Raw genomic sequence first — 24,497 nt, 5'->3', positions numbered from 1 at the left:
AACTTATAATTTTATAAAATTATTTACATTAATTCCTCTGTTAAGGCTCATGTATTATTTGAACCGTAAAGTTTTTAAATCATAATTTTTACAGTCATTTTAGGGTTTTGTTGACAATACATCTTCATGGCAAGGAAGTTGTAAAACTGGCTATGATTTTAAACAGAAAAGGTTAATAAGCGATTTTATTACACTAAAATCATGTTAACACAACATATTGTTTATGTCTTGTGGCTATACTTTTAAATAGATTTTAACGCTTACAAATTGGCCCCATTCACTTCCATTGCAAATGCCTCACTGAAACACGGATTTTCTTTTTTTTTTTCTTTTTTTTTTTCTTTTTTTTTTTAAAGAAAAGGAGGGGCAGGGGTCTGGGTAGCTCAGCGAGTAAAGACGCTGACTACCACTCCTGGAGTCGCGAGTTCAAATCCAGGGTGTGCTGAATGACTCCAGCCAGGTCTCCTAAGCAACCAAATTGGCCCGGTTGCTAGGGTGCGTAGAGTCAAATGGGGTTACCTCCTCGTGGTTGCTATAATGTGGTTAGCTTTCGGTGGGGCGCGTGGTGAGTTGAGCGTGGATGCCGCGGAGAATAGTGTGAAGCCTCCACACGTGCTATGTCTCCACGGTAACACACTCAACAAGCCACATGATAAGATGTGCAGGTTGATGGTCTCACATGCGGAGGATTGAGGCGAGTCACTACGAGGACTTAGAGTGCATTGGGAATTGGGCATTCCAAATTGGGGAGAAAAAGGGAAGAAATCAAGTCAAAATTAATCTTTGTGGTTATCAATATTATGCCACAAATGCTGTTGATTGATCTTAACTTATACTGAATCCGAAATATACCTTTAACTCAACTCCATTAGGTTCGTCAAACTCAATTTACTAAGGTTTTACATTTACGTTTACATTTATTCATTTAGCAGACACTTTTATTCAAAGCAGCTAACAAAATGGGGAAGGATACAACATAAGTGATTCATCTTAAGGAGACAGTAACATGAAAAGTGCTACGTTACAAAGTTTCAATTGCATCTGCACTAGCCAAGACAGAGATTAGAGTGCAAAAATAATTTTCTTTTTTTTTCTCTTTCTTTTCTTTTTTTTGAGGGTAAGTTTTTTTTTTTTTTTTTTTTTTTTTTTTTAAATAAATGTTCTTATGTTGGCCCAACTTAATTTATTTTAGTAATCATTAGCATATGCCAGGTAATCAAGTGTAAGGGCAGTGAAATCGTTGCACTGTCAATTTAATTGCTACTGCTTACAGATCAAAGAAGCACTACACTACAAGCTACTCATAAATGCTACATTAAGACCACAAAAAGTTTTAATGTAGCCCCAACTCAAATGGATTAATTAAACTTAATTTCTTTTTACAAATTTAATTGGATAGAACACAATAAAATCAAGCTGTGACAAAATGTACTAGAAATTATATTTATTTCTATCTATCTATCTATCTATCTATCTATCTATTCAATTCATGATAGTAGAAATTCTAAAAAGTTAAAAATAAGTATGTCTGTCTGTGTGCCTGAGCCTAAAGTTCAATGAATTCAGAGTCACATATTCTGTTTTATATTGTATATTCAAAATGAATAACTACTGTAAATATTTAGAATTTTCATAGATATGTATATATTCAGTGTCTTCTATGATATGGTGTAAGACTTTTTCCTTTGCATCCCTTCCACTAGTTCACCAGTAGAGGGAAGAATGACACTACACCTTAGAGGAAAACTTGGACTTTATGAAACGTTTTTTTGAATGTGATTATATATTGGCATGGCAATTTATAAAAAGCACTCTTACAGTTGCATTAGCTGTAAATTTGTGATTGAAAAATACACACCTCTCTTTCAAATAACAGATGTGTATTTTTCATATTATGTTTGTGCACTGTGTTGTGTGCATAACACACTTAATTATCTTTATATCTTCCAATCTGTAAGTGTTTGTGTGCCTCTGTGGTGTCCGTTATCAGTAAATGCTGTAAAATGTTTATCATTGTATGACAGTGTGTGTTCGTGCAGGTGACAGCAATCTGTAAATCAGAATACGTGACAATCACTGAAGCTGCTCTTAAACACTGAAACCAGACCAGGTTTGCACGTGCACAGTTTCTGAGGTTTGGGTTCAGGGAGGAAAATACAGGGTCTTGATCAGTGCAAAAGTGACACTTCAAAAGTCAACAGTTGACCATAGTTTGCTTGACATTTCATTTGTGATCTTTCTGTTTCTTCTGCTGGTACTTTCTGTACTGGTTCTGAATAGTAGATGCTGCCTTGTCTGGAGATGAAGACTCTGTTGAAGTAGAGTACCCATTACTGGATGAAGTGTCTTAAGAAACAGAGGAAAGACAATGGATAAACTTGGACTTCAGATAATGGTGTGTTTTGTCTTATGTGGGACTTTAATGTAGATATTCTTTGCAATTTTTTGTTAGCCAACATTTTAAGAATTTCATTCATACTTACTCTTTCTGTAAACTCCTATGCTGTTCCTTCTGTGGCCCTCGGACTACAAAGCAAAAAATACACAAAATAACAAAAGAAACAATTAAAGCGGTAAAGTGTGTAATTTTTTCAATGTTAACATTTTCTTATCCCAGCTTTAAGGTGCACTCAGTAACTTTGTGCTTGTGTAATCTAGAACTTGCAGTGACACCTAGTGGCGTGGATGCAGCATTATTCAAAATCAGTAGTTTTCAGTCAAAGATGCCATTGTAGAAATTCACTATTCACAGTCAGACACGATTAATTTAATCCAAGAGTGAAAGTGTCAAATAACAGGCTATTTACAGAGATTAAGCGAGTAGTATTTGACTGGTCATGTGACCTCAACATGGCAGGCATCATGAGGGGACCCTCTCCATGTAGAATAAAACAGCTTTTATAAGGTTACTGATATGAGTCTTCATTTCATGTGAGTGCTCATGATTTTATATACATGTTTAAACATTAATTACTTTAGGAGTAAAACTTTTTTGAGGAAAAAAATTCTGAGTGCACCTTTAATATCAGTGTTGGGAAAGCTTCTTTGAAATTGTAGCTTTTAAAGCTACAAGCTACTTAGAACTTAAGAGTTATTCACCTACAGTCAAGCTTCTCTTTTAAAACAGTAGTTAGCTATACTACACGATTCAGTGTAGTAGTAACTACACTGAACCTGTTTAAAGAAGAAAACATTTTTAGATATCTGATTTCTGATATTAGCTGATAGTTATACAGTACACTTTATTAGTGTGACATCACTTCAGTCTACTACAATGGACTTCATAGAGGATAACTAACTGCAGCCTGTGCCAGCCAGATATCACTTCAGTCTATACTTCACTGGACACTGCCTGATTCTTGTACTTAAGATGGACTCCACCAGAAAATTAATCTGTCACAAGCTTACAGTCAAACTGCAATGCACCCTACTGACCTCTGCCTGCATCACCTTGGTCAAAGGATGGACTACACTCTTAAAATGGAATACATAGATAATAAATTAACTGCAGCCTTCATCAGCCAAATAACAAAAGACAATGCATCTGTTTGCACTTCCGCAGTTAATTAAGAATGTAAATTCTAAGACTTTGGTCATTAATCTTACAGTAAATACAAAAGCTTTTTGTTTAAACATTGGCCCCTAACACTTACTTAGTTTACTCATTTTAAATCTTGACTTGTACTGCACATAAATAACTAATACTGGCATTATTTTCATGCTGATTAGCCAGAGGGGAACTGGCCCCCACAGTGAGCCTGGTTTCCCCCAAGGTTATTTTTCTCCATTAACCAACATCTTATGGAGTTTTGTATTCCTTGCCACAGTCGCCTTAAGCTTGCTCACTGGAGGTCTAAATATAAATATAAATATAATTATTTTCTATTAGATAAGGCGTGATTTACAATAATGTGTTTTTTTATTTTTTTATTAAACCTCACTACTATGACTCAAAGACATTACTATATTACCGCTTTTCCTGTTAAAGCATAATTTTCTGTAAAGCTGCTTTGAAATGATGTTTGCTGTGAAAAACGCTATACAAATAAAAATGATTTGACTTGACATTCCCTTATGAAAATTAACTATGGTTTTATTACAGTAACCATAGTTTAACCCTTAAATGCATGGGTGTTTCGCCAGACATTATACTTGGGTATTTAGCAACCCGGCCGGCACTTGTATCTATCACAAATGGATCTACAAAATGCCCACATAACACATAAGAAAAAGCATGTATTATATGTACACACAAATGGAATACTGATAATTCACCACTGTCCCATAGAAAATCAACATGATATAGTATTTATTTGTTTAAATATTGCACTCATTTGACTTGGAATAAATAAATAAATATATATCCTGTTGTAATAAACTTATATAGATATAAAATAATCATAAAAATATTATGGAAGCACAAAAAATAAAAAGACACTACATATCTCGGGACTTTAATGATTCTAATTACTTTTGCTAACTAAGCAATTGTAACATAGAGAGAGAGAGAGAGAGAGAGAGAGAGAGAGAGAGAGAGAGAGAGAGAGAGAGAGAGCGCAATTTTGCCATTTTTTGTTTTGTTTTGTTTTGATTCAGAAGAGAAATTTTGAGGAATACTAAAGAGGTGTGGGCATAACTCAAAAAAAAAAATGGATGAGGTACATGGGGTGCAATGAGGTCCTGGGTCACTAAAGATCCAAGGTATGCATTAAAGGTTAACCATGGTAGTCGAACTAAAACCCACAGCAACCACAAAATTAGCCATGGTTATGGCAGTCATGGTTACTACAATATTACAATAGTAAAACCATGGTTACTTTATGGATACTACAGTATTATTGTAGTAAAACCTCGGTTAATTGTATCAAAACCATGGTCCCCATGGCCCCCAGACCTGTCTTGTCTTGTTCTCGACTTGGAATATCATGCACAATTCGTATAGACTACTTATATGATACCTACTGTGTTATTATTATTATTATGCCTTCTCACTTTCATTGAATGAAAAATATCAGCCAGGATATTCTGCAAAATTTGTCCTTTCTGTTCCATGGAATAAAGATCATACTGGATTAACACAATGACATGAGTGTAAAATGAATGATGACAGAATCTTTAATTTTTGGGTGAACTATCCCTTTAAAAAGATTCAGACATTCCCAACTTCTAAAGAATGCTTTCACACTTTGCTTTTATGTCATTACTTAGAAATCTACAGAAGAGATCTCCTGTCCTTGAAAGCACAAAAGCATCAGCCATAACAGTCTTATCACACATGTCGCCTCTCTGTCTTTCTGAAGTGTCTCGTACTGCTGGAATGTGCTTGACATAGTGGTACGGACAGATCATGCAGGTGTGAGATGTCTCTGCTGGGACATTCCACACATGCTACTGCAGCGGGTTGCTGGACGATATAATGTCCCTGATGAGGTCATGTAAAGGTCATTATGGATACTGTCATGAACTCAAGGACTCCTTCTCACCACCAGAGGTCCCTCTCGCCCGAGTTCTGAGGGCACCTCGAACTACATTTCCCAGCATGCCAACCTGGATTGATTACACTCACACCTGTTCCCTGTTTCATAGACAATTTAAGCGCTGTTCAAACAGTAATCACTGCCAAGTCTTATTTTGCTCCTTCTAACATTTCTGAGCGTTTACCTCTGTTTAAACTGCCTGCGTTCAACTTCTGCCTGTTTCCCACCGTTTGATACTCTATTGCCTGCCTTGTTTACCTGGACTCTTACTGTGATTGTTTGCTGCCTGCCCTGACCATTGCCTGTTTATTACTACATCTCATCTCCCTACACTGTCCCATTACTGGTGATTCAACCTGCCTGTCTGTTTACGAGTTGCACATTTACTATTAAACTGCAGATGGAACTTAACCTCTGTTCTCTGGAGTCTGTGTTACAGAAAACAATCACAGTAAGAGTTCAGGTAAACAAGGCAGGCAGCAGAGTATCAAATGGTGGGAAACAGGCAGTATAAACAGAAGTAAACGCTCAGAAGCATTAGCAGGAGCAAAACAAGACTTCTCAATTATTACTATTTGAACAGCGCTTAAATATTCTATGAAATAGGGAACAGGTGTGAGTGTAATCAGTCCAGGTTGGCATGCTGGGAAGTGTAGTTCGAGGTGCCCCCAGAACTCGGGCGAGAGGGACCTCTGGTGGTGAGCAAATGTTAAATGACGTAAAAGTGCTTGAGAGTATTTCCTGTTTAGCTGATTTTCTTCAAAAGGCACTACATGTCTCGTACATAACCCTAAATTCTAAAAAGGGACTGGGTGGCCTCAACATAACACTACACTGGATAGAAAAGTTTGATCAAATGTTTGATTGCTGTAGATAATAAAAACCAATTAGTGTACTTTAAGGTATACTGGATGACAAACGTTTGGCAAATGACAAACAATGAGATGGATTTCATCTTATAGTGCTTTACCTGAGCGTGACTGCTGTGTGCATTTTCCATTTCCCTTTTCAATTTGTAACTAGTAGCACCTAATAAACATGCAATAAAAATAAAATAAAAAAAATAATAATTCTAGAGCAAATAGTTTCCTAAAAATCGATGTCCACATGTGTGGACAGCGGGACTAAGTTATGAAATTGTAAATAATACCAAGCTATAGAAAGTCAGATTTTTTTTTAATCAAATTGTTTATGTTTTCAGGAGTGTTGGTTTTTCAGGTTTTTGAGACATTTCAGACATTACAGCTGATTTTCTGTAAAGCTGATTTGGAACAATGTGTATTGGGAAAAGCACACATAAAAAACTATACAAATAAAAAATATTTGACTTGATTTAACTTTTTTGTTACAAAGTTTTTTCTACTTAGGCAACAACTTGTCAATGTTCTCGCAAATAAACAAGTGATAGCCAGTGCTGAAGCATTTTACCTATCAGATATTAGCATAATTATTTCTGATACAAGTAATGGCCAGCATTGTCCAATCACTGCCAACCATGTTAAAATAAAATTATACATTATAATTTCTGAATTCAAGTACTGATTACCATTGTCCTATGTCTGCCAAACATGTTGAGTGGTTCAAACATCATCTGCAGCCTGAAACTGAACTTTTGATAGGAAGTTTGGATTGAATGCACTTGGCTTCATAGGAAAGCTATAGGATGCTCCCTTGCTCCCTATTTAGTGAATGACTTAACCTCCAGTGTGATGTTTGTCTGCACTGGTCTCAGAATAGTTCAAAATGCACCTTATTTTCATCCTAACTTCTTATAAATCATCTAAAAGCAAAATTTTTCAGCTTTTGGATGAACCCATTGATTCTCATTGTGAAAATGCACAGTAAATATAGGATTTCTGAAGAAAAATAGTGTTAAGTACACACAGTGTACATTGTGATTGGCAGCATGACATTTCACGATGTAACTAAAGACTCTAATCCTTTTTATTCAAACAGGTTTCAATGTAAAAACGTAATTTTATTTTTATTTTTATTGCTGTTTTAATTTTTTTACTAGATTTAGTTTTGTTGGCATTTCTCTCAAAGACAATCTCCGCTGTGATCGGCGCCATGTTGTTTGTCATATGACTCCGTGCGTCTAAAGTTTAACCCTTTACTGACAGTACAGAGTTTTCTGAACTGAGATAAGTCAGTTTAAATAAATTAAAATTATGTGCTGCGTATAGCGAAGCCAAAATACATCCACGCATGCAGGCACGGCTCATCTATATGGGCAGTTTTCATCCACTTGAAAATAGATCAATACTATATACTACCAATAATGTAATTTTTTTTTGCCTGTAAATGTGTTCAAAATGGTGACATATGCATTTAAAAGCAGGCCAAGTATCCACAGCACTCCTCAGTTTTTCCAATGGAAATCTGTGGTCAAATATGGTACTGCAACAAGCTCTCATTTAGCGCTTTTCCTCAGAAATTGCGATGGTTCTCGTGCTGAGCCTGTGCTCGGCTGATTCATGGCCGGGGCAATCTGGAGCCTATCGTAAATCAGCTGTGCTTTTCCACTGACTTGAAATCCGAAGAGTGGAGGTAGTTTTACGTGACTACCTCAAACATAAACAAACATGCCATGTCACAGTGTTTGTGTACACCTTTTACTTCTCTTTTTGAGGACATGTTTAAACATAAAGATAAATGCAACCCAACATTATTACATTGCTCAACAAGATTGCCAGAGATGACATCTACGCTCAAGACAACAGGTAACGAAATTACATTATTTTGTATGAACTGGGCTTAACTTGCTATGTACTATAAAGTGTAACAGTGGAATTGTTATTAAAATTGGTGTAGCAGATTGGTGTAGTTAGATTTGTATATTTGCCATAGTATATAATATTATGTTTACGTCTTGATTGAGAATCCCACCGGTTTACTTAACAGATAGCCACAATCTTCCTAACTAAGTGACTAGCTGGTCAGAAATCACCTTACTGAACAAAACAATGCACAAAATAAGATGAGAAGAGTGTACGGAAAGCTAACAAAGTTGGCAAATCTAATAACTTACTGAGATCAGCTGCAGAGGACACCAAACACCGGTGTGTATAATTTCTTGCTGTATCTCCTGCGTAGAGACCAGTAAGCTTTGGGGACCAGTGCAAAAACAATTTTTCCATCCTGGAACGGCCTTTTCTGCAGTGGAAACGTGCGGAACAGTTCGGGAATTCGCTCCGGCCCAGGAACCATGTCGGTGGAAAAGGTCTAATTGAGACCCATTTGGGCAGAAATTAATCTGCCCATATGTAGTGCCAAACCAAAGGTAACTTTAGCATTAGTGTGCGGCAGCAGTGACATATTGCGAACATCGTCATTTCTTTAGGAGTCTTTGGGATCCCTTTTTAAATCAAAAGTACTATTCATTTAGTTAGGTGTAAATCATTGTTGGAAAAAAAAATACTTAAAGTAGTGCATCTTTAACTTATAGTTTGTGGTGATTAACCACTTGCCATTTAGGAAAGGTTGTCAATTGTAAATGTATCAGCGATTATCAATGTACAACTTGTCCTCTTGTTAAAGCAGAAAATAGAACCGCATGACTGCTATACAGACACCTCTTCAAGAAGCCATAATGCATTAAGATGCAAATCCCTCTCCATTGGATTACAGGCCTGAGGGTTGTCCAAGTCTAGATTTTCTAAGGCTAGTAGGGAGGGAGAATCTGTCTGTGTGACACTGGCCTTAAATGTCAGCGGGTAATGTCTGATACTGTAATGCATGGCATACAAACTAAGTTACATTATGCAACTTCAGTAAAACAGGATGCAACATTTAGGGTGGTTAGACAGTTAGGTTTAGTTCACATATAAACTGTAATATTGAGAACTATCACTTTAAAGCAAGTTGTGCCAATGATTAGTAAATGACATTGGGCCTCTGTCTCCCCTAAAAAGCACTGAACAGGGGCCACCCACATATATAAGGGGCACATTAAAAATCTCATCTCCTTCCTCAACCCACCAGCATTACCCCCTCTAACCTTTAAAACCACTAAAAAGTACTTTCACTGTGAATTAAATATAAGGATTTTTGTGGTGAATATTTTAGGGTGAAACTCACAGAAACGTCTGGGTCATATTTAAAACCAAAATAAAAAATAATAAAAAAAGGAATTGTATTTTGTATAAAGAAATGTAAACATTTTAGAACCATTTTGATTTATGACATTTCTTTCATGAAAATTAAGCCTATTTATATACACTACCGGTCAAACGTTTTGACCCACTTGACTGAAATGTTTCTCATGATCTTAAAAATCTTTTGATCTGAAGGCGTATGCTTAAATGTTTGAAATTAGTTTTGTAGACAAAAATATAATTGTGCCACCATATTAATTTATTTCATTATAAAACTAAAATGTAATAAAAATAAAAAAAAGTTTTTGAAATTGATGACTTGGACAGATAATAAAGAAAAGCAGCCAATAAGTGACCAACATAGATGGGAACTCCTTCAATACTGTTTAAAAAGCATCCCAGGATGATACCTCAAGAAGTTGGTTGAGAAAATGTCAAGAATACATTTCTGTAAATTCTAGGCAAAGGGTGACTACTTTGAAGATGCTAAAATATAACACAGTTTTGATTTATTTTGGATTTTGTTTAGTCACAACATAATTCCCATAGTTCCATTTATGTTATTCCATAGTTTTGATGACTTTACTATTATTCTAAAATGTGAAAAACAAATTATAATAAAGAATGAGTAAGTGTTTCAAAACTTTTGACCAGTAGTATATATATATATATATATATATATATATATATATATATATATATATATATATATATATATATAGCCATAAGCAATATATATATTAGTGCTGGGAAATGTAATGCAATAATTTCTGAAATTAATAGTTAACTTTTACTTACTGAAACTTTACTAATGTTTTTCCCCACTTGCTGTTGCTAAACTTGGCATATCTAAATTTCCATGAGGTACAAGCTCGATTGGACTGCAGATCTTAACACAGACAACTAATTGTTTGGAGCAATGCGTGCTGTTCTGCCCATTATCTGGTCATGTTATATTGTCGCCATCATGCGGCCATTATCTGTATTTCAGTTGTTATTTTATTCTGTTGCACATGCGCAGTCTCAGATTAGTCGTGTAACAGTGAACGTGCAGCAGCGGTTACATTTCAGCTCACAGACATCTTTGCCTTGGTGAAAGATATGCCTGTAAGTTTATGTGATTATTTGTAAGTGCGTTATAAGAGTATTATGTGGTGACATAATATTTGTTCTTGAAAGTGTATTTGAAATCGATGTAATGTGATGATTTGAGAAAGTTTTCCATCACGTGTATACGCATGTGTAGGCAGCATAAGCTCATATTCATATGTGTATCAAGACAAATTAATGTACACATTGTAATTTCATTTCTTGCTTATTGTATTTCAGTTTTACATGAAAAAGAAAAAGAAGCAATCACAAACTGCTTTTGTGTGTATTTGTTCGCTAGCTGTCTAGCTTCTACAGAGTTAAGCAGTTGTGAGGAGAGCATATGCGCTTATTATTTGTGCACAACACATGCCCCGTGCATAATAAACACAGGATCGGATTTACTGTACGGAGAATGGAGACTTCACCCACAAGTGGTGAGCAAGGTGTGGAAGAGATGCCAGCAAGCTGCCGTATCTCTTCGCATCGCCCAAAAACACTCACTCTCTCTCATCTGATTCTGAACCAGTGTCAAAAATGAAACTGCGCAAAAGAGACCAAGTGTGTGCCCGATATAGAATGGACAGCAGCCAGAGAAAACAATAGTTTTGAGATTTTATACTTCAGCTAATTAAACTTCAGCATTCATTCATTTTGTATCTGTATTTGTAGTGTCTAATAATGCATTGGCAATGAACACTTAAGTTTATCCTTCCAATAAATCTTGATATAAATTTAATCTACCCATTTGATCCTCTTATTGAAAAAGTCCACTGGAAAATGGCAGAAGATTTTGCTTAACTTTTAATTACAGCATGTCCACTGGTTTTATGGCATACAAATACTTTTATAAAAGATTTATACCTGTAAAAATGTGTCTAATTAACTCTATCTGCAAAAAAAGGAAAATTTTAACAAATTCATATTTGAATAAATAAAATAACTGACAACTAACCAATTTCTTGCAGTATAAAGTAAATATATTTACGATTATATTTTAATGTTTGTTTTGTTTATTTATATATATATATATATATATATATATATACTACATTATAATAGTAAAAATGAGATTAATGAGATTTTTTTCAGCATCTGTCACGCTCTCCCCAGTCTCTCATCAAACTACATTACCCAGAAGCATCTCCCCTGACTTCTAACCACACACACCAGTTCCCCATTCTTCTCCATCAAAGTTATCTGTGTATATATATATAGAGCCCTCAGTTTTCTCAGTTCTTTGTCAAGTCTCGTTGATGTATCAACCCTCCATGAGCATTGCTGTTTTTGACCTCCTTCATCCAAGTTAAGTGTTATTGTTGACATAGTTCCTTTTAGTTTTTATTTTTATTATTTCTCAGTTACTATTTTGTATCTCTGGATCATTTGTTCTCCTTTGTTATTAATTTCCTGTATTTGGGTTCTTCACACCTTGTAGTCAGTCACTCTGTTTCCTCCACAAATTGACAGAAGACTAGACCACTAAATATGAACCCAGCGGAGTTGGCGGTGATGCAGGCCGCTATAACCTCTCTTGCCCAGGCAGTCCAGCAGCAGGGCAAGACCCACCAGCAGGTTGTCATCGCATGCCTCTGTCCACTCCTCATCCATCCACTACATCATCCACAGCATCATCCTCCACCTCGGCAGGTGTGTCTTCATTACGCCGACCTTCCTGCAGGACTTCACCAACACTCCTAGGTCCATCAGCCCTGCTGACTCCAGTCTGGTGGACAAACCAGCCCCCTATGCCGGAACCCCTGAAAGTGTTTCTTCTACAGTGTAAGCTCGACCTCGGGATTTAGACCAGGAGATCACGTCGGCTGCCACCCATCATCCCACTCTAGCGGCTTGCCCTCAGGGGCATTCATTCATTCCTGAGCACCTGCTGGAATGGCTGCCCTCCACACCTGGCACCGGTCACCCTGGGATCATGCACACCCTGGAGCTGACTCAACAAAAGTACTGGTGGGCTAACATGTCCGCTGAGGTGGTCCGATATGTGCGGTCTTGCCCTGAGTGCGCAATCACCAAAGTTCCATGTTCCCTCCCTTCTGGAAAGCTTCATCCTCTCCTTGTTCCTTGACGTCCTTGGTCCCACGTTGGCGTGGACTTTGTAACCAATCTCCCTCCTTCGTACCATAATGCCTGCATCCTTGTAGGAGTAGACTGGTTCTCCAAGGCCTGCTGCCTAATACCCCTCAAGAGGCTCCCTACAACCCTGGAGACTACCGAGGCCCTGTTCCACCACCTTATCTGGAATTTTGGACTCCCAAAAGACATAATCTCCGACCGTGGGCCTCAGTTCATCTACATGGTATAGCACGCCTTCCGCCTCTTGGGGGTCACCATCAGCCTCTCCTATGGATACCACCTGCAAACCAATGGCCAGACGGAATGCACCATCCAGGAAATCTCCTAGTTCCTGAGAACATACTACCACAAGAACAAGGCGGAGTGGAGTCGGTTCCTCCCATGGGCGAAGTATGCCCAGAATTCCCTTCGGCACCAGTCCACCAGCCTCACCGCCTTTCAATGTGTCATGGGTTTCCAGCCACCACTCTTCCCATGGTCTGGTGAGCCCTCCGAAGTCCCTGCCATTGACCACTTGTTCAGGGAGAGCAAAAAGATGTGGAACGACGTCCCACGTATGGCTTCAGAGGGCAGTGATGCGGTCGGAAGCTCTCAACTATTGTCCAGGAGATCTTTTATGGCTGTCGACCTGGGACATCCACCTCCCTTCAAAAAAGTTCCTGCTACATTGGCCCCTTTCCCATTACCCGACAAATAAATCCTGTCACTTTTCATCTACAGTTTTCCCCTCACTATAGAATCTCACCTTCCATTCATGTGTCATTGTTAAAACCATTCACTCCCTCTTCCTCCACAGAGATTGGGGAACAGAATGCTCCTCCGCCACTGCTCCTGGAGGACGGTCTGGCGTAGATGGTCCAGACTCTCTTAGACTCCCGTCATCATCAGGGTCGCCTTCAATATCTCATGGACTGGGAAGGGTACGATCCAGAGGAGCGGTCCTGGGTCTCCCGTGATGACATCTTAGACCCAGCCCTCCTCACAGAGTTCCCTCAAGCTCATCCAGATTGTCCCACACCTCATCCATGGGGTTGCCCACAGCATCGAGGAGTTCTGGCCTCTGCAGATGGCTGTTACACTCTCCCCAGTCTCTCACTGAACTACATTACCCAGAAGAACCTCCCCAGACTTCTAACCACACACACCTGTTCCCCATTCCTCTCCATAAAAGCTATCTGTGTGTGTGTGTGTGTGTGTGTGTGTGTGTGTGTATGATATATATATATATATATATATATATATATATATATATATATATATATATATATATATATACACAGTTGTGCTCAAAGGTTTGCATACCCAGGCAGAAATTGTGAAATTTTGGCATTGATTTTGAAAATATGACTGATCATGCTAATCTTTTATGATCATGTCTTTTATTTAATGATAGTGATCATATGAAGCCATTTATTATCACATAGTTGTTTGGCTCCTTTTTAAATCATAATGATAACAGAAATCACCCAAATGGCCCTGATCAAAAGTTTACATAACCTTGAATGTTTGGCCATGTTAAAGACACACAAGGTGACACACACAGGTTTAAATGGCAATTAAAGGTTAATTTCCCACACCTGTGGCTTTTTAGATTCAATTAGTGTCTGTGTATAAATAGTCAATGAGTTTGTGAGCAGTTTGTGCTCAGTGAGCGCTGAGCAGGCTAGATACTGAGCCATGGGGAGCAGAAAAGAACTGTCAAAAGACCTGTGTAACAAGGTAATGGAACTTTATAAAGATGGAAAAGGATATAAAAAGATATCCAAAGCCTTTAAAATGCCAGTCAGTACTGTTCAATCACTTATTAAGAAGTGGAAAATTTGGGGATCTTTTGATACCAAGCCAAGGTCAGGTAGACCAAGAAAGATGTCAGCCACAACTGCCAGAAGAATTGTTTGGGATACAAAGAAAAACCCACATGTAACCTCAGGAGAAATACAGGCTGTTCTGGAAAAAGACAGTGTGGTTGTTTAAGTGGCACAATACGACGATACTTGAACAAATATGAGCTGCTTGGTCGAGTTGCCAGAAAGAAGCCTTTACTGCGCCAATCCCACAAAAAAAGCCCGGTTATAATATGCCCGACAACACCTTGACATGCCTCACAGCTTCTGGCACAATGTAATTTGGAGTGATGAGACCAAAATAGAGCTTTATGGTATGGAGAGGGGTCAACAAGGCCTATAGTGAAAAGAATACCATCCCCACTGTGAAGCATGGTGGTGGCTCACTGATGTTTTTGGGGTGTGTGAGCTCTAAAGGCACAGGGAATCTTGTGAAAATTGATGGCAAGATGAATGCAGCATGTTATCAGAAAATACTGACAGACAATTTTCATTCTTCTGCAGGAAAGCTGCACATGGGACGCTCTTGGACTTTCCAGCATGACAATGACCCTAAGCACTCCAGTGGTTAAAGCAGAAAAAGGTGAAGGTTCAATCACAGTCTCCTGACCTTAATATCATCGAGCCACTCTGGGGAGATCTCAAACGTGTGGTTCATGCAAGACGACCAAAGACTTTGCATGGCCTGGAGGCATTTTGCCAAGATGAATGGGCAGCTATACCACCAGCAAGAATTTGGGGCCTCATAGACAACTATTACAAAAGACTGCACGTTGTCATTGATGCTAAAGGGGGCAATGCACAGTATTAAGAACTATGGAAATGCAGACAGGGGTCATTTCATTTTTTTCTTTGTTGCCATGTTTTGTTTTATGATTGTGCCATTCTGTTATAACCTACAGTTGAATATGAATCCCATAAGAAATAAAAGAAATGTGTTTTGCCTGCTCACTCATGTTTTCTTTAAAAATGGTACATATATTACCAATTCTCCAAGGGTATGCAAACTTTTTAGCACAACTGTGTGTGTGTGTATATATATATATACAGGTGCATCTCAATAAATTAGAATGTCGTGGAAAAGTTCATTTATTTCAGTAATTCAACTCAAATTGTGAAACTCGTGTATTAAATAAATTCAATGCACACAGACTGAAGTAGTTTAAGTCTTTGGTTCTTTTAATTGTGATGATTTTGGCTCACATTTAACAAAAACCCACCAATTCACTATCTCAAAAAATTAGAATATGGTGACATGCCAATCAGCTAATCAACTCAAAACACCTGCAAAGGTTTCCTGAGCCTTCAAAATGGTCTCTCAGTTTGGTTCACTGGGCTACACAATCATGGGGAAGACTGCTGATCTGACAGTTGTCCAGAAGACAATCATTGACACCCTTCACAAGGAGGGTAAGCCACAAACATTCATTGCCAAAGAATCTGGCTGTTCACAGAGTGCTGTATCCAAGCATGTTAACAGAAAGTTGAGTGGAAGGAAAAAGTGTGGAAGAAAAAGATGCACAACCAACAGAGAGAACCGCAGCCTTATGATTGTCAAGCAAAATCGATTCAAGAATTTGGGTGAACTTCACAAGGAATGGACTGAGGCTGGGGTCAAGGCATCAAGACACAGACATGTCAAGGAATTTGGCTACAGTTGTTGTATTCCTCTTGTTAAGCCACTCCTGAACCACAGACAACGTTAGAGGCGTCTTACCTGGGCTAAGGAGAAGAAGAACTGGACCACTGGGCAACAGTCCAAAGTCCTCTTTTCAGATGAGAGCAAGTTTTGTATTTCATTTGGAAACCAAGGTCCTAGAGTCTGGAGGAAGGGTGGAGAAGCTCATAGCCCAAGTTGCTTGAAGTCCAGTGTTAAGTTTCCACAGTCTGTGATGATTTGGGGTGCAATGTCATCTGCTGGTGTTGGTCCATTGTGTTTTTTGAAAACCAAAGTCACTGCACCCGTTTACCAAGAAATTTTGGAGCACTTCATGCTTCCTTCTGCTGACCAGCTTTTTAAAGATGCTGATTTCATTTTCCAGCAGGATTTGGCACCTGCCCACACTGCCAAAAGCACCAAAAGTTGGTTAAATGACCATGGTGTTGGTGTGCTTGACTGGCCAGCAAACTCACCAGACCTGAACCCCATAGAGAATCTATGGGGTATTGTCAAGAGGAAAATGAGAAACAAGAGACCAAAAAATGCAGATGAGCTGAAGGCCACTGTCAAAGAAACCTGGGCTTCCATACCACCTCAGCAGTGCCACAAACTGATCACCTCCATGCCACGCCGAATTGAGGCAGTAATTAAAGCAAAAGGAGCCCCTACCAAGTATTGAGTACATATACAGTAAATGAACATACTTTCCAGAAGGCCAACAATTCAATAAAAATGTTTTTTTTTTTTATTGGTCTTAGGATGTATTCTAATTTTTTGAGATAGTGAATTGGTGGGTTTTTGCTAAATGTGAGCCAAAATCATCACAATTAAAAGAACCAAAGACTTAAACTACTTCAGTCTGTGTGCATTGAATTTATTTAATACACGAGTTTCACAATTTTAGTTGAATTACTGAAATAAATGAACTTTTCCACGACATTCTAATTTATTGAGATGCACCTGTATATACATATATATATATATATTATAGCCCTCTGTTTTCTCAGTTCTTTTTCAAGTCTTGTTGATATTTCACCCCTCTGTGAGCATTGCTGTTTTTGACCGCCTTCATCCAAGTTAAGTGTTATTGTTGACATAGTTCCATTTAGTTTTTATCTGTATTGTTTCTCAGTTACTATTTAGTATCTCTGGATTGTTTGCTCTCCTTTTTTATTAAATTCTGTATTTGGGTTCTTCACACCATGTCGTCAGTCACTCTGTTTCCTCCACAACCTGACAGCATCACTGTACTGAGAATTTGGTGGAGGGGTGCTTAATTGTCATAAAGCTTTTTAAATATCTTAATGGTCCTAAAATTGGTTTCAATAATTAATTAATTTTGGGGTGACCTATGACCTAGGTATTTATTATTTTTTGACAGGTTTCATGACATTCATCCAATAAATACATTAAACTCAACATTGGCTATTAGGCCTGTGAATTTCTCACATTCTTTATTTTGCTAATGGTGGGTTTTTAGGGTTTGGAATGTTTTAAATGCCATGTTTATTGTAAGTATTAGTTTATGTGTATAGGGTTAAATATAATTTTTACCTCCTCTGTACGACTTCTTCTTCGGCCCTGGGAAACATTGTGGACCTGCCACGGCAGGGGCTGAGACACCATGTACGGCAGAGGCTCCGGCTGACGCACCCACCGAATGCCCAACTGAAACACACAGGACATAAAGTAGCTGGTTCATTTAGTCAACAATGGCATGTGTGCTGCATGTACAGTATGGTGTACAGTATGTGTTTGATGTTCAATTTGAGACTACATTTGGCCTCTATTAGGCAACGTCTTATTACAGCCTAAGGCCATCCACCATCCACAGTCCATTCACTGACCATCTAATATATAATGCACATAAAACTCGAAAACACATTAGAGTCCCGGCTCATCTGGGCCTTTCTGTGTGGAGTTTGCATGTTCTCCCCGTGTTCGCATGGGTTTCCTCCAGGTGCTCCGGTTTCCCCCACAAGTACAAAAATATGCAGGTTAAGTGAATTGGAGACTCTAAATTGCCCCGTAGGTGTGAGTGAGAGTCCCCCAGCCACTGGGGGTTGTGTCAGGAAGGGCATCCAGCGTTAAACCTGTGCCAAGTCAAATATGCAGATCACAGATGGTCCACAGTGGCGACCCCTAACGGGAGCAGCTGAAAGAAGATACTGTAAATATGTTCCTGTCAAAATGCACTTAGTTATTTCTTAGAAAAAGAAAATGATATGTAAAAACTTTTTATTAATATTTTTAGAACAAAGCCTTCCATAGTATAGAGATAGAAATGCACTAAAATAGCACCAATTCAAGTAACATTAAACATTTCCCAAAGTATAAGTGGGAGATTGAAAAACTAGTCCCTATAGGTTGTGTATTCATTGCAATGGCCATTAAATCTCTTAAATCCTCATCTTGCACAATATTAATTGGCAGGCATGCTGTGGCTATCCACTTTTCTACAGACAACAACCACGAAGCTGCATTCACATGATTCGCGCCGCCTTTAACTCCACACGAATAGCACTGCAGAGAATGTTTTGTTTTGCTTGTAGCGATGGCACTGGCCACATACAGTATCAATATTTCATCCAAATTGTCTGGTAAGGTGTAAGCGCTACGTGGCGGTGGGGAAACGCTGATGCTTCACTTCAGCGAGTCATGTGAATGCGGCTTTAGTTTGCTGCGTGTGTGATTGTCGACAGACCTTCCACAGGACAACTCCAACCAGCTAGCCTGCTGCTAGGGTCCCTCATCAGTGCTATGTATCATGTTTAGCTTTAAGGTGATAGTTAATACTTGACATGCTTCTGAGGTAAATAAATTCCATCTTACAAAGACTGCAAAGCACTTATTTTTTTATCACAAGTCCCATATAGGTTTGTTTTGTATAAAAAATGACTGTTAAGAGGTAGTTTTCTCTATCACTTGATCATTGACATGGAATCGCTGTTGTGTGTGTGTGTAGTGTACATCAGTGTAATGTCTCCCGGACACATCACAAAGGTTTCTAATTGATAACTGTGTGTGATAAGACTGAGTTTGTGGGCAATGGAGGAGTCAGGAAACAATGAAGCAGTTCAAGTAAGACTTTGTTTTCGGTCTCCTTTTCACACTGCACATTCTTGGTCTCTTGGTCTCTTGGACTCTTCACTCAGATGGAAAACACTCTCTGAACACAAATTCTCAAACAGGTTCTTAATAACATAAACTCTTCAAACACTCTTAGAACACATGTTATGCCGAACTCTCAAGTCGTTCTCTCTCCCACACTGATGCTCTGGCATGCCTTATCAGGTCTCCCTCTGCCATCACTATAGTGAGAGACAGGTGTTAGAGTAATCACAACCCAGGTGATGAGCTTTACTGCTCTCCCTCTCCCGCAGACATATACATGTCCACGCCCGCCCATGCCACATAACCCCACCACCGATGGCAACATCTGGCCTGCCTACCCCCCCCATTTCTGGAGAGAAAGTCAGCTACAACCATCTGCGCCCCCAGTCTATGGATCACCTTGAATTTAAAAGGCTGAAGAGCCGGATACCAATAGGTGATCCGTGCGATAGTATCCTTCATATGGTGGAGCCATTGCAGAGGAGTGTGATTGGAACAGAGGGTGAAGGCCTGCCACAGCAGGTAGTAGCGGAGGGTAAGAACAGCCCACTTAATCGCAAGACACTCCTTCTCGATGGTACTGTACTTTGTCTCCCTGAAGGAAAGCTTGCAACTTATAAACAGTACCGACCGCTCCTCCCCACCCACCTCCAGCCCCCTGTCAGATGCATCCGTCTTCAAAATAAAGGGGAGAGAGAGGTCAGGAGCATGTAAAAGTGGGCCCCCACAAAGTGCAGACTTTACTTTCAGGAAAGCCTGTCGACGCGACTCTGTCCACTGGACCGGATCGGGGGCCCCCTTTTTAGTAAGGCCAGTCAGCGGGCTGATGACATTAGAATAACTAGGCACAAACCTCCGGTAGTAGCCGGCCAGCTCCAAAAACTGCCTTACCTCCTTTTTGGTCTTGGGTGTCGGGCAGGCCACGATCTCTGCAGTTTTTTAACCTGTGGATGCACCTGCCCATGACCCAAGTGGAACTCCAGATACCTAACTTCCTCCCGCCCAATTGCACAATTTTTCGGGCTGGCCATGAGTCCCACCTGTCATAGCGCTCTTAGGACAGCCCTCAGATGTTGCATATGCTGCCACCAGTCATTACTATAAATGATAATATCGTCTATATATGTGGCGGCATATGCTGTATGCAGCCTGAGGACCTTGTCCATGAGGCACTGAAACGTTGCCGGGGCCCCGAACAACCCGAATGGAAGCGTCACGAATTGGTGTAATCTGAACGGTGTGGAAAAAGCTATTTTTTTCTCAGGAAATTGGAGTTAAAAGGATCTGTCAATAAACCTTTGTTAAGTCCAGCATCGAGTAAAATTGAGCTGCACCCAACCGATCGAGTAACTCCTCAATTCGTGGCATTGGAAAAGCATCAAATTTGGACACCACGTTCACTTTCCGGTAGTCAACACAGAACCGAACCGAGACATCACTCTTTGGTACCAGAACTACCGGGCTGGCCCAATAGCTGTGCGACTCTTGTATTACACCCATCTCAAGCATTGCCTCTAATTCTTCACGAACAACCTTTTTTCTGGTGTTCAAAAAGACGATAGGGGTGAAACACCACCCCCTGGGGTTGTCTCAATATGGTGCTCTACAAGGTTCGTGCAACTGGGAAGGGGAGAAAACACGTCAGCGAATTCCGCTTGCAACCGGGCAATGTCTGTAAACTGCGACGGTGAGAGGTGGTCTCCACAAGGAACCGGGGTAAATGAATTTGGTTTGGGAGTCACCCCCAGCCTGAGCTCCACCCTCTCCAGAACTACTGTCGCCAAGGCTACCGAAGCCGCCTCCCTCCATGGTTTGAGGATGTTGAGGTGGTAGATTTGATGGCCCGTCCCCTATCCGTTCGCTTAACCTCGTAATGGAGATCTCCAACTCGTCATGTGACCTCAAAGGGTCCTTGCCACTTGGCGAGTAATTTGGAGCTCGAAGTGGGCAGCAATACAAGCACTTTATCTCCCTGTGCAAATTCACGTAGTCCAGTGCTCCTGTCGTACAGTCACATTGCCATTCTTGCGCTTGGAGCAAATTCTCCTGTGTTACCTGCCCCAAAGTGTGGAGTTTTGCTCTAATGTCAAGAATGTATTGAATTTGGTTCTTACTATTCGAAGGTCCTTCCTCCCAAACTTCTCGTATGACTTCGAGCACGCCGCGCGGCCGATGCCCATACAGTAGCTCGAATGGGGAAAACTCTGTGGAGGCTTGTGGGACTTCGCTTATCCTAATTTTTAGCGTCTTCGTGTACAAACTTACAAATCATGTTTTTCAAGGTATAGTTCACGTAGTGTACATGACATGAATGTTATGCCTTCATCAGTGAGGATTTCCTTTGGAATCCCCACTTGGGAGATAATTGTGTATTATCTCATCAGGTCACCCTCCGCCATCACTATAATGAGAGACAGGTGTTAGAGTAATCACAACCCAGGTGACGAGCCTTACTGCTCTCCCTCTCCCGCAGACAGACACATGACCACGCCCCCCCCCCCCCGCCCAATGCAACACTGTGTAAATCAAGTAAAAATTAATTTAATTAATTTATTTTGACCGCTCTATTTGCTTTACAAGTCAGTCAGACACTCTTTTCTTGTCCAAGTGTCCAATTCTTGGCAAGATCAGACCTTTAGCCAAAGGTCTAGCCAAGTGCAGACTAGGTGACATTAGGACTTCTATTGGATTGACTCAGGATGTGTCATGCTCTTGTATGCTAAGCTGTCATTAGAATGTGTCCATTTTGTCCCCTATGAATTAAATCAAACCTTGTGGAATAAACAGAACAACCATGTCAATACGTACCCTTTGTTCATTGATCTAGTTCCCACAGTGTCATTACTGTTGTTTATCAAGAGTATTAAATCCCTGGACTGCAATGTTATGCACCCTAATATCTTTATTCCCAAGGCTCAAAGACAAAAGTGTTGTATCATCACTCAGCAGGGGACAAAGTATAAACTTCATATCCTTCATAGACATTTCATATAATATGGTCCTTAATGTTCTTAAAGACCCTTACAATAAAATATTGCAGTACCATAGTAAGGAATTACATGTTAATACCATGATACTTTGATACATATCATTGTACTGAATGGTTTCCATAATAATGTACTATGGTATTTAAGGATGATATTTTTATGTCACAGGAGTTGATTTTTATTAAAACTAACAAATTTTTATGTTTTCCTTTGTGTTATATAAAGGTCACAATAAAACTGTCTGACTTTGGACTTTGTGCATCATTTATCATCATAGATTTTAATATCTTAATCTATCTATCTATCTATCTATCTATCTATATATATAGATATATTCTACTATATTCTACTTCTTTCCATGTGTTTTAGAAAGCTTCAAAATTTACAGGAACTGTCTGTTTGCTTGACGAGAAAAACATTTGTCCATTAAGGGCGTTTTCACACCTAGTTCGTATGAGCACTCCAAGTGCTAGTGGTATAACGTGTATATGTGAACAACCCAAGTGGTCTCAGACCCCCCTAAAAGGACCCAAAAGCAAACTGTCCTCAGACCACCTCAGGAGGTGGTCTGAGTACGGTTCCTTTGTGGGTCCTTTTGTGGTTCGATTGATTTGTGCAATGTGAAAGCGAAGAGGTACCTGTCTGCTTTGCATTTTATGATATAAGTACCTCGTGGTTTGCCACATAGCTGCATTACATACTTCATATTCCAGTCACAATTTACTGTCCACATATGGGAATTTTAAGCAAATATAGATATACCATGATTATCATGACATGTTTTTGTGTCTCATATTCTGTTCTTGTATTATTTGAGCACCTAAAATGAACGGACCGGCCACATTCAGAGCAGAGCAGCATGTTAAGATGAACCACTTTAAGTGCTCTGATGGGTGTACCGTCTACGGAGGTTCATGCCAAACTCCCACGAAAATACAAATTTTTATAGTTTAATTTTAATTTTATTTGCACAATGGCAAGTGTTCTTGGCTCATACACACAATGTAAATGACACGCAGGAAAAGATGCCTGCTTGCTCCATTACTCGAGATGATAGATAAAGAAACATATTTTCAAATGCACATAGAATTTCAAATGTTTTCCTTCATGCAAAATAAGGGCTTGTAGGTTTTATCAGAGAGCTTTAACATAACGCGAGAGAGTGAAGAACTTAGGACAGAAACACAGTATAAATTATTACTATTGCATAATGTTATATAAATACCAGTGTTGTCTGGGTTTCATAAATGATATAACATAAAATATTTATTAATGAAAAATTACATATTCTTTAAAGCCTTAAAAGTAATCATATAGCCCCATTTAATTTTATGATTTCAAGTTAAACATCAATAAATTACTAAATGTGTAGGCCTATCTGTATTAAGCATACGTGAACCTTAAGAAGTATGAAAATTTGTATGACAATTGCTTACTGTATCAAAAAAGCCAAATTTCATAATCATGACAGCCCTAGCTGCAATGGGGTCTGAGTTCTTATGGAGTTGTGGTGTGAACAACAAGGTGTCTGAGACCGCAATAATGTGAAGAGGATCAAAAAAGAAACTGGGTCCTCTTTTAAGTCCACTTACATTGTGAACACCAAAAGCACTGAGGTCATTTGCGGCTGGTTCCCTTTCTGGTTCACTTTAACCAAACTGGGTTTGGTTCACTTAAAACATACTATATGTGAAACCACCCTAAGTCTCTTTATTGTGATATTATCCTCTGTGGTAAGAGGGCCAAACAGTCCTCTCTCATCATATTTGTCTCTATCTAGCATTTTTGTCTGGCATATGACGCAATGACAAGCCTCTCAACCAATTGAATGTCTGTAGTCTGGTATGTTGACGAATGGTGTCTACTGCACAAAGATCTAATCTAATGTGTTGCCTTACCTGTTCAGCAACTCTCACCATCATGTAAATGGCTGTTAGCATTGTCACCAGCATTTTGAATGTCTGTTTGATGTTTTTCTTTGTGTTGTCCTTCAGTTAGTCCTATGCAGAGTACGTCAACATACCACTTCAACCCTGGTGATACCTGGAGAGGAAGTAAATGATCTTAAGCTGCATCTTTCTGCGAATAAACACACACACATACACTAATGTTTGTCCGCTACTTCAGTCAGAAGC

General features: G+C 39.2%; 1 protein-coding gene across 2 annotated transcripts; it reads right to left on the bottom strand.

Moving 5' to 3' along the window:
- Positions 1-72: 72 nt before the first annotated feature.
- On the bottom strand, positions 73-24,497 carry LOC127421917 (uncharacterized). 2 transcript variants are annotated; one of them, XM_051665141.1, is made up of 4 exons: positions 24,261-24,497; positions 17,816-17,929; positions 2,484-2,526; positions 73-2,310 (listed from the first exon to the last, which is right to left on the bottom strand). In XM_051665141.1, the coding sequence occupies exons 1-4, from the start codon at positions 24,312-24,314 to the stop codon at positions 2,225-2,227; spliced, it is 297 nt and encodes a 98-aa protein (XP_051521101.1). In that variant the 5' UTR covers positions 24,315-24,497; the 3' UTR covers positions 73-2,224. The 2 variants fall into 2 exon arrangements, with proteins under 2 accessions (XP_051521101.1, XP_051521100.1); XM_051665140.1 differs by having other exon boundaries at positions 74-2,346.

The sequence above is a fragment of the Myxocyprinus asiaticus genome, chromosome 31, assembly GCF_019703515.2.
Source record: "Myxocyprinus asiaticus isolate MX2 ecotype Aquarium Trade chromosome 31, UBuf_Myxa_2, whole genome shotgun sequence".
Lineage (NCBI taxonomy): Eukaryota > Metazoa > Chordata > Actinopteri > Cypriniformes > Catostomidae > Myxocyprinus > Myxocyprinus asiaticus.
Note: the sequence above shows the minus strand (reverse complement) of the source record. Positions and strands in the feature narration are given on the sequence as shown.